Genomic DNA, 11,536 nt, shown 5'->3' with positions numbered 1-11,536 from the left:
CGTGTGGCACTTATCGGCGTCCTTAAAAATAGCAAGCATGGCAAATATTTTCCAGCAATTATTTCTAAATACCTCGGGAACCGATAAAAATGACAACTTGGCACAATTAAAACATAACAAGCATGATAAATCTTGGCACAATAAAATATGACAAGCATGATAAATCTTTCCGGCAATTGAGTGTAAACGACCCGGGAAGCAGTATGAAATAATGTGGCCACTCGGTACAATTCAAAATGTCAAGTGTGACAAATATTTTCCGGCAATTATATGTAAACAACTCGAGAAGCGGTAATAACTTGACAACTTGGCACGATTAAAAATGGCAGGCATAACAAATCTTTTCGGCAACAAACAACCCGGGAAGCTCTATGAAGAACGACAAAGCATAATAATTCTTTCATTCAATTGCGTACTTGGCATAATTAAAAATAACAAGAAATCATCCAGCCCAATATGTTTGTTGCACTCTACTCCTTCCGTCCCCTTCATTTGTCCCACAAAAAAAGTCCATTTCTCCTTCGGAACTACTGCACACGATGAATAGTTTGTACGTCCACTGAACGACGCGACGACCCAACAACTGGACACAATTTAAAAAACTTCATTTATCAAGAGGGGTAGGTGCGGTTTCGTTTCCATCCTAGTGTGTCCTCCTGTCCCAACAGGCATTTTCGGCACCAGTTGGCGATTACTACAGTACTACTGTATGATTTATGGAGGATTGGCCAGTTGGCGAGTTTTGATTAGAAATAAGGGGAGGAAGTTTACGTAATTGACCGGAAGTAGGTGTAGAATGATTGGACGTAAGTCTAACATTGCCCTTTGTCATGTGAGCCCATGTTCCCCACCCATGCCATCTTCAATGCATCCTCGTTGCTCCCAGGAAGCTCTCGAGCGCCTTCTTCGATGACCCAACGTCGTCTGTAGCTGCGCCTCTCATCAACTCGCCGATGCACTTCATCCGTCTCCGCATCTCCGCCGCCTTGGACGTCTGCCCCATCACCGTCTCGACCAGCTCCGCCACCCTGTCAATCTCAGGCGGCGCCGCGTCCTCCGTGCTCCCCCTCGCCACCTCCACGCACACGCCGCACTCCTTCTCCAACATCTCCACGTTGCAGAACTGGTCGGCGGCGAGCGGCCATCCGAGGAGCGGCACGCCGTGCACAAGGCTCTCCAGCACCGAGTTCCACCCGCAGTGCGAGAGGAACGCGCCCGTGGAGCGATGGGCGAGGATAGTCACCTGCGGAGCCCATCCACGGATGACGAGCCCTCTGTTCTCGTCGCGCGCTCTCTTCTCGAATCCTTCCGGCAGCCACTCGCTCGTCGCGACGGCGAGCCCCACAGGCGGCCGGATAGCCCAGATGAACGGCCGTCCGGCGTGCTCCAGCGCCATTGCCAGCACCGCCATCTGCGCCTGCCGGATGGAGTTCTGGGACCCGAACGACACGTAGAGCACCGAGGCCGGCGGCTGCGTGTCCAGCCAGCTTACCATGCCGTCGTGCACTTTGTCGGCGGAGGCGGCCGGTCTTGCGCCGGCGACGCGGATGAGAGGCCCGATGGGCCAAACCGGGACGCGCAGGCTGCTCCGTAGCATGCCCAGCCCCGTTGGCTCGAACTCCTCCACGGTGTTGATGAGCACCCCGTCCGTCGCGTGGCTGTGAGCTATCTGCCGGTGACAGAAAGCCGACGCCCGGTCCTCGCCGTCCGCACGGAGCATGACCTCGGATACCTGCGTCTTGTGGAAGATCTTGCCGGGGAACCCGGGCACGGGTACGTGCCCGGTGGGGGTGACCGAGAGCGGCACGTTCTCCCACAGTGAGCGCAGGATGGCCGTGCCGAACGCGCCACACGAGGCGAAGAAGGCGTGGGAGCACCCGTTCCTCCGCGCGACGCTGGCGGCCCACGCGACGAACAGGTCGGAGACGATGGAGACGACGGAGTCGTCCTTGGCCATGCTGGCCACGTAGCCGTCGAAGGCGGGCTGCAGAGCCTCGAAAGCTTCGAAGAGGGTGACCAAGGGGAACCCGACGGGGAGGGCGTCGGCGGACTCGGCGTGGGTCGGCAGGCCGTGGTCGGCTGGGTTGAAGGGGAGCGAGTGGAACGCAAGCCATGGCGGCGCCGTGGCGGAGAGGGCAGCGACGTTTCGAGGGGTGGAGACCAGAGTTACGGCGGCGGACGGGATGGCGCGGTGGAGGAGTTCGGCGAGGGACATGAACGCCCCGAGATGGCCTTGGGCCGGGAACGGGAAGAGCAAGACGTGTTTGGTGCTGGCCATTGCTAAGGAAGAAGGAACGGTAAGTGTGAAGTTTGACATGTACGGTACCCAAATATAAGGACCTTTTTGACACCTTACCCGTGGACTTTTAAAATTGTCGAGGTGTGAAAGGAAGTAAATTAATCAAGGGACCACCAAATAGACTCTGATCCCGCAGCTACCTCACAGCACATCAAAGGAATAAAATGATTCCGCTGCCGTCCGTGTTTTATTTAGTGTATGTATGCTTTTTCTTAATAAGAAAAAAGAGGCATAGCTGAATTTATATATAAAGCCAACGGGTATCAAGGTGGCAATCTCCATCTCTATCTCTATATATTTGTATCCTTACCTAATCTTTCCCTATATATCTTTCCCTAATAATAAAGTACGGACTGACTCCGTGGATTCACCGTCACAATACGTTTTTCCCCGTAATTTTACGCTTTCATTTTGAATTTAAAACATATACGCGAGGTGGTACTAATTAGGAGAACCACGTCATGTGCAATCTGACTATGCATGCGGTGGCAGGCTGCCAGCCCAAAACAAATTGCCACCGGGCCGAATCGACCTCCCGAAACACGCAAACATGGAATCTGACAAACTCGTGTTATTTGGATTGCACGCACAAGGAAACTATACATCTTCTTCCATGACATATAAATTCCAGCAGAGAACCAACGTCCTGGTTGCCTCGGCCCTCTCCGGACCGCCGGCCTTCGCTGCCGCCGCTGGCCACTACGACCTCCAGAAGGACCTCTTCATAACGCAGAGCCTCGGCGAGCCTTAGGGTGACGGCTCATCGATGTACAGGGTGACGGTGACGAACCAGTGCGCCGGCGACGAACGCACGGGCAGGCCCTGCGTCATCTCCAGGATCCGCCTGCAGTGCGGCAACTTCCGCTCCGTCATCCCCGTCGACCCCAAGGTGCTCCGCGTCGTAGTCCCCGGCGTCTGCCTCCTCAACGCTGGCCACTACATCCCGCAGGACCGCAACGTCTCCTTCGTCTACACCAGCTACCTACGAGAAAACCTCTATGTCCTCTCCGCCGTGTGCAGCCTCGGATGTTGATTTCGCTTTTGTTTTACTCAACTGGCGCGTGTATGTCATCTTTAGAGTTTAGACACCGATATGAAATTTTGGTAGGATCGATCAGAGGATGTTTAGATGTGCCCGAAGAGATGTCGTTCATGTGGACTTAGCACAGGCGTTGTATTTACTTTAGTTGTTTCACTCTTTTTAATACGTATAAAGCATTGTATGTATTTGAAAAAAAAGCTTTAGTAGTTTTGTCACTGTGTTTAAACTGCATGGTTTTTGCGTGCTATTTTGAGCAAGAAATTGATATTGTGAGATTTTCTTAATCTTGATCGATGCGTTTCCTTTTACGCTTAGATATACTTCTTGGTGGGAAAAAAATAGCAATGGCCAGAGTGGAATGGAACAGAGGGACGGCGGCGGCACTTAGTGGCCGGCCATGGGAGGCGGCACTGGCGGGAAGTGCGGGCGCGCGACGCTTCTCTCCTGGAGGCAGCGCTAGAGAGGAACGAGGGAGGGGCGGATCGAGGATGCAGGGGAGGGGGGACGAGAGAGGAGATGGGACCAGGCTAGGGTTAGGAAGAGTTAGATGGGCCGCTGGGCCGATCGCAGAGCTTCTTCTTTTATTCTGCATGATTTCGAAAATAGGTTTTAAAAATTATGTCATTTTTTTTCTTGAGTACGCACGATAAAATCCATGCCATGGTTATTGGGTAAGGGCCGTGTGATATTTTCTTCTTCCGTTGCAACGCGCGGGCTCTTTTGCTAGTATATTAATAAAGCGGCTAATGCTTCTGGTCGTACGTCGTTAATAATTTGGCATAAAAGCCCTTCCATTTTCGAGAATTCAACCTGCGGTCCTTATTTAAGTGGATATGAGAAAACGTTTCGTTTTTACAAAAAGAACCCTATGTTTGTGAGAAATCAACCCGCGGTCTTTCTTCTATCTTATCCAGACGTTCCTTTCCAGCGCGGCGGGGCGGCGCCCTTCACCGCGGCGACAGCTCCAGGTGGGCTCGCGGGAGACGGCGCTGGGCTTGGGAGATGCGGCTGCGAGGGCTCCGCATCAGGCAGCGACAGCGAGGCGGGGATGCGGCGCTGCGCTTCCGGGATGCAGCGGCGAGGCGTCGAGGCAGCGCTGCGCTTCCGGGATGCAGCGGCGAGGCGTCGAGGCAGCGCTGCGCTCGGGCGCCACATCAGGCGGCAGCAGCGAGGCGGGAGGCGCACACGGAGATGAAGGAGGGGAAAATGGAGAGTCGGCCGGGGCGAGGAGTTCGCCGACGTCGAAGCCACGGACCCCGGCGCTGCAAGCTTGCAGGGGGCGGTGGCCATGGCCGGGAGGCGGCGCTGAGTTCGGGCGCCGCATGCCTCCTCTGTCGCTCCTTGTTTCTTTATTCCCCAACTCCTCTCTTGCACGTCGTCATCTTGCCGCCCACGCAGCAAAGAGATCGAGGAAGAGGCGAGAGTCGGGTCAATCGATATGTCGCACGAGGGTGCGGCACTCCCTGTTCCATCTAGATCAACAAACGCAGAGGGAGGTGGAAGAAGAGCCACGACCTGCGAGCAGGAGGCTGCCTCCTAGCACGCATCTGACTGCGGCTATTTTATCCATGAGCGGGAGGTTAAGGTATTCACCTCTAAAATCACACTTCTGTTTTCCCCGTTTCCATCTGATGTATGGATGACCAATGTACCACTCTCACTTGGATTTGCCCATGAAAGCGATATAAATACTGCACCAAACTGTGTGATTTGTTGAACCAAGTGTTGAGTCTGATATCGCATCTTTATGCTTTCAGAGAAGCACATCTCTGAAATTCACAGTTTTGAACCCAAAGAGACGCATCTAGACAATGGTTGCATCAGTGGTTCCAGTGTCATATACGCCAACATGGTAAGCATGTCTTCGTGTCTGATTCTAAGTTAGTTGTACTCCATAAGCTATCCTACAAACTTTGTCCATTTCTTTGTCAGAAACATGGCCAAATATTGGTCGACTGAGCTGGTTGGCCTGGAGTTTCAGTTGTCTGATGTTTGTAATTTGTACCCTCTAATTACTTGTACTGGCTACTGACTGAGCTTCTTTAGGTGGCCAATCTTATTGAGAAGAATGACACAACAGCAGGCAGTGGATCAGAGCCCAAACTCTCACTTGTTAGGATAAAGGTAAAGAAATCAGGTCACTTCTGATAGTTGTGTCCAATTTTCATTCCAGAATTGTCAAATGAAAGACTTCATCTTATTCTACAGGTGGACTACTCTGTGTTCTTAACAATACACCCCCAACGGTTTGGTCAAAAGTATGTTGAGAAGGTACCTCAAGAACTATGTGGGAACTTTCTGATATCATCCCCTTTGTTACTTGTTAGTACTACTTGGATAGTTTATTTGTTTACAACCTTTTCGTTGTAGGTTGCCAATCCACAAGTCATTGTTGTTTTCTGAAGATCAGCAAAATGGCGCCAAAATATGCACGGTTAGCAAAACAAGAACTTCAATTACTTTGTAATGATAAGGAAAAGTAACATATTCAGAGTAAAATTCTTTATAGTACAAAAGCAGAGCTGGGCACTTTATCTGAAAAATGCATCTTGCTATCCTGCAGACAATGCTTGAGGTTCCGGAGAACTCTACCCAAATGAGCTTAATCAACACACTGTCGAAGCTCTGGTTCCGGAAAGTAACTTGGTACTTCCTCCATTACAAATTAAGTGAATTGAAGTTTTACCTTTGTTCCAAGTCAACTTTTTCTATATTTTATTAAGTCTATAGAAAAATATAATAATAACTATAGTATAAAAATATATTGCCATATTGATATTTTCTTACAGAATATGCAGGTTCTTCCACTGGACAACCTGGACACTGCCATTCATGTTTTCGTCAACAAGGCAGACAATATGGCATTTCACTCTTGCCTGCAGAAGAACACCGAAGAGGCAATAGTAGGTAAAACTACCAATATATTAGACTCCACTCTACCGATTGAGAACTGAAAAGAAATTTCTCCACTTGAATTCGCAGAACGAGTTGACCATCACCAAGGTAGATACTGCCGTCGAAGATGAAGATGCAATGATGTCATTGTGACAGGTGAAGAAAAAGTATGTCTTATGTTTACTTGATTCCGTAGATTAATATCTCTTTTGGTTGGCAAGAATGACCTGGACACTGCCCTTCATGTTTTCGTCAACAAGGCAGACAATATGGCATTTCACTCTTGCCTGAAGAAGAACACCGAAGAGGCAATAGTAGGCAAAACTACCAATATATTAGACTCCACTCTACCGATTGAGAACTGAAAAGAAATTTCTCCACCTGAATTCGAAGAACAAGTTGACCATCACCAAGGTAGATACTGCTGTCGAAGATGAAGATGCAATGGTGTCATTGTGACAGGTGAAGCAAAAGTATGTCTTATGTTTACTTGATTCCGTAGATTAATATCTCTTTTGGTTGGCAAGAATGGATCAGACCTATTTTTGTTTGAAGTTAAGATTTTTCTTCCTGAGGTAGCGAAAATCTTTTGTCGGACTACCTCCCCCCCCCCCCCCCCCCCCCCCCCCCCCCCCCCCCACACCCCTGCGTTGCAAACAAATTGATATCGAATAGTGGGATTGAATTACTGTAAATATTCATAACTCTAGAACGGAAAATTGTACACAGTATCGCCTTCAATAATACATAATAATGATTGTTGATGCCACCAACCCCAACTGTATTGTGATAATGATATTGAACTGTTTTAATTTGGTTGTGTACTCAAATCTGAAAGCATTCTATTTTATTTAGGTCCTGTACATATGTACCTGTAGCATAGCTATTTGAGATATGCCACTACAGTATTATTAGTCCTTTCATGTCTCTGAAATGGGGCTTTACATTCTGTGTGTTCTTATTGTACATCAACAATAAGAGCAGAGGAAGGCAACTGATGCATCTGAGTTCTCTTCTTATTTCAAAGAAAGGCATCAACTTGATGCATCTGATTTCTTGGAACTAAAGCATAATACAATGAAAGGCGACAATACGATACAGTCGATACTTGCTTGACCCATGTGAAGTTGAAAGTGTTTCCTTAAATCCCATGTTTGTTGATCTAATAATATTCACACGTAATTTGTTTCTGAACAGAAAGATTGACTAGGTGAGTATTATGTATTGAGGTAGGGAAAATTGTGGTCGTGCAGCCCTATAGGTACACTGTAGGATGCGAAACTTATTGATGTATTTTTGTGCTAATTTTTTGCATCAATGATTGATTTTTCTATCAATTGTAAAGAAATCCTCACCTTGAAGAATGAAGCCAATGGTGAACAAGGATGTTCTTTCTACCAAAGAACCAGGCCATGCCGAGGTAGTGGTGTGGTTCGGATGATGGTGGTGAGGCTAAAATATGGGAGATGACTTGGAGTTATTTTAAGCATGAGTTTTGTACTGGTGTGGTTCCTTAAGTCACCCCTTTCAGGTCAAACCCCTCTATGTTATCGATCACCTTTTTCATTTTGTGTTCAGTGATGTGGAATTTAGTACACTATTTTTTGCCACTAATGACCAATCTATAAAATAAAGCAAACTACAGTGTCAGCTACAAGGTACTATATGCAGTCTGGTTTATCGATCATTCGACTACTTCACAAGGGAAAAGTGCTAACTGCCAACTGACAAGATCAATAGTAGAATAAAGGGATGGAAGGAAAAATAAGTGTCTCCAATTTCCTTGGTGGTGTGTGCAAACTTTGAAGGCTGTATTGTGATGAATAATGGAGCGTGTTCCACTTACCCTTGTTCGACTCATTCCAATCTTGGTGGGCAAGTACTTGCGATGACGGCTATCCGCACAGACAAGCCAAGGCATCCCTCACCATGCTTGTTTCATGGACAATTTGGAATGAGCGAAACGCACGAGTTTTCAGGCATAAGTGTGCCCCTCCGACAGTGCTGTTTTCCTCCATCGCCATCGAGGCTAACCTTTGGATCATCGCCGGTGCTAAAAAACTAGGGTCTTTATTATATTGCACGAGTAATCCGCATGCCATGTACTCGGGTTGTTTGTAACTAACTCTATTCTTTCTTATTTAATTGATAAGGCAAAGCTTTTGCCTCCGTTTAAAAAAAAATGGAGCGTGGGCAGTGAGCTGACAAGATGGACAATTGGCCGGAGTTACCGAGGTGGTAACTGAACCATGCGTCATGGGGCAATTTATTTTACTCCCTAATCATCTCATTTTCTAACTGAACCTGAGATGCAAACTGAACATAAGCCGTAATAGTCGAGCCAGCAGGCCTCATCAACTCAGACGTCTGGCCGCTGCCCATCATGGCCCCACGTGCTCATGGCAGCGCCGCTTGACGTCGCGGACATACTCATGTGGACGGCCCATTTGATCCATCCTCTTTGGACTACATATATGCTGTATAGAGGTGTTATGTTTGGTGTTTTTTTAGGGTCTTTAAATTTATCATGTCAACGGTCAAATTGTTCTTCCCCGCAAAAAAGGTCAAATTGTTCAAATGTGGCCGCAAGTTCTGGGTAGCTAGCGAACACTTCTCGGTTTTTGTGCCTGATATTCATATAGGTGCTAAGTTGTCTGACGGTCAATGAATTACCTCTTGTGTTTCCTGGGTTTAAAATCTAGAAATCGACGGCAAGTTATTTTTTTATGACATTTACTCGCCAATAAATCGTAAGAGTAATAGAGTACTGAAACCTACCAGTTAACAGTGTTTTTCTTGTTTTCTACTAAAACTTGAGATATTATCACAATTAATTTGCCTAAGAGGGCCAAGATAGGCATTTCCACTAATTGTCCGTATTTGGATCTTAGGTTAGCCAACTCTGAAGAAATTACTCTGAACACAAAATAAATCTGCAACATTATACATCGAAGGGTACAGTAGGTTCCCACTATTTGTGCAGCAATCATGTGATAATTTTTTCAGTTTATCTTTGATACAATTCTGTATACAACCTCTGTATTTGTTGCCTTATAAGTGACTGAATTCTATGTGGATTTCTTGATCCGCTTTCAACAATGGCAGTTGGTAGCAACATCTAGCAGAAACAACCAATTATTAATCACAAACTAAGGTAATGACGGGGAAATGCAACAAGGAGCATGTAATGTACTCATCAGCAATGGAAGCTGCGCCTGCACACATACTTGCTTGCCCATTTACTGCTATCTACTGCTCAAGAGGACGACAATGTTCACACCGAATTTGTTCGAAGAAATGACCCAGTGGGTGGGAGTGGCTTAAATAGTTGTTGTGGCTTGGTAATTTACTTTGTGTTTTCTCCCCTCTTGCCTGTGATGACATTGTACTGGAGCATCACTGAAAGGCTTGCTGACCTGGTGGAAGAAACATATGTGTGCTCTCACCTTATTTATTTTGTCACTGTAAAATTCATGCTTGAACATAAAATTGTCCTCTATTTGGTTCATATTTCAGTAGTTAGATATTTTTTTGTGGGGGAGTAGTTTTTTTGCGGGATTGTGGGGGAGTAGTTATATATATATATATATTTGCGAAAAGAGTAGTTAGATATATTTAAGCAGGAAATGCACGTTCCTGCTACTGTACTATGCTTTAACACATAAGAAAATATGTCCCTCATCCATCACGCACCTACGGAATGGGTCAAAAAATTAAAATATGTATTACGTAGAGGGAGGTGGCGTCTGATGAATTGAGCATTGTACCGTGTGCTGGCGCTGATACTAAATTGATCTGATGACTATTGTTATCTACGCAACTATATGTTGTTAAGAGAAAACTGATTTTCAATAGTGTAATTCTATAAATCAACCCATAGCAAAGCGCGGGCATATTTGCTAGAGTTACATTATTTTTAACATTTGTCAAAATTGGATATAAGGAATATTGCAGAATGACACGCGGAGCAGATTCTATTAATTTTATCGCCCGTTGCAACGCACGGGCATTTGTACTAGTAATAATAAAGTAAATCGGGTTTCTTTCGTCCGTCATGGCATTTTTCAGAAAAGTTCCTCTATTTCAAAGAATTCAACCCACAGTCCTGTTTTAAGTTAAAACGAATTGTTATTTTCGTATTTTACACAAAAGTCCCTATCTTTTCTTGAAATCAACCCGCCGTCCAGATTTAAATCACACCCGAACCGTTGTTTTACATTTTTCAAAAAACCCCTGATGTTTTAGGTAATTCATCCACGGATCATATTTAAGTCAAACAAATACTTTTTAAAATCATCCATATCTTTTAAACCGTAACTCCGATTTGAACATGTTATATATGAAATTTGATAAGAAAAATATGTAGAATATGAATATGAGATTATTTTTACCTGTTAAGTATTTTTAAATATTATTTTGGAATATATTTGAGTCAAACCAAATGATTTTCTAAATTATCTGTATCTTTTAAACCGTAACTTTGATTTTAACATATTTTATATGAAATTTTATTAGAAAAATATGTGGAATCTAAATATGATGTTAATTTTACCTGTTAAATACTTTTAAAATATTGTTATGGAAGCAAACTTATAATTTATAGCGCAAGATCCGTTTTTTCATACCGGCGGCGATCCAGATTGCAATAAACACCCTACTACAACCATATAGGGAAAGAAAAATATCGATAACTACACATGCATACCTCTGAAAAATGTCACGGGGAAAACAACAGATTTCTCATCGCAAGAGAGAGAGAGAGGGAGAGGGAGGAGAGAGGGAGAGAGAGACATCTTAGGGTTAACCATATTTAACACACGTTTTTTATTGTTTTGTGTGAACACCGAGGCCATCGCTGGCGAGGGTGAGAAGAAGGATAAGCGGTAACACAAATATGATGCCTCGCAAAAATAAAGGAGATGGACCTATTGTGGTCTTGAGTGATGGTTGTTGAGTTAAGAGCGTGTGTTATGTTTTCCCTCCCGTTGCAACGCACGGGCTCTTTCGCTAGTACTACTTAAAAAGAACGTAAGGTTTTCATTTCACCTCTCTTTCGTCCAATCTTTCATATATATGTCCCACTCTTTCCTTATCATGTTTGATTTTTCCTCTCATATTTGATTTTTCTCCCAGCCATTCAATTGTCTCATGTTTATTAACTTACCAAAATAAACACATATTTTGTTGACAAGTCATTAAATTCTTACAAATAAGTGCTTAACAATAAAATGGCAGAGGAATCATGGCGATTGCATACAAAGATTTGATAAGATTTTAACGTATCAATATAATAATAGACG

At 45.1% G+C, this 11,536-nt stretch overlaps 1 protein-coding gene and 1 long non-coding RNA gene across 16 annotated transcripts; one reads left to right on the top strand and one right to left on the bottom strand.

Moving 5' to 3' along the window:
- Positions 1-310: 310 nt before the first annotated feature.
- LOC125525640 (UDP-glycosyltransferase 92A1-like) lies at positions 311-2,453 on the bottom strand. Its single transcript, XM_048690642.1, has one exon. The coding sequence runs from the start codon at positions 2,315-2,317 to the stop codon at positions 863-865; it is 1,455 nt and encodes a 484-aa protein (XP_048546599.1). The 5' UTR covers positions 2,318-2,453; the 3' UTR covers positions 311-862.
- A 1,752-nt stretch (positions 2,454-4,205) lies between these two features.
- Positions 4,206-7,846, top strand: LOC125521975. Of its 15 annotated transcripts, none has more exons than XR_007289553.1 (10): positions 4,206-4,926; positions 5,099-5,193; positions 5,388-5,465; positions 5,550-5,612; positions 5,712-5,775; positions 5,905-5,987; positions 6,131-6,248; positions 6,324-6,403; positions 6,497-6,698; positions 7,582-7,846. It is a non-coding gene; the product is annotated as an uncharacterized LOC125521975 (long non-coding RNA). The 15 variants fall into 15 exon arrangements; XR_007289552.1 differs by having other exon boundaries at positions 6,497-6,709; positions 7,599-7,846; XR_007289548.1 differs by having other exon boundaries at positions 6,131-6,244; positions 6,324-6,698.
- The last annotated feature ends 3,690 nt before the right edge of the window (positions 7,847-11,536 follow it).

This window comes from Triticum urartu, chromosome 7 (assembly GCF_003073215.2).
Source record: "Triticum urartu cultivar G1812 chromosome 7, Tu2.1, whole genome shotgun sequence".
Taxonomy (NCBI): domain Eukaryota; kingdom Viridiplantae; phylum Streptophyta; class Magnoliopsida; order Poales; family Poaceae; genus Triticum; species Triticum urartu.
This window is presented reverse-complemented; position numbering and strand designations above follow the sequence as displayed.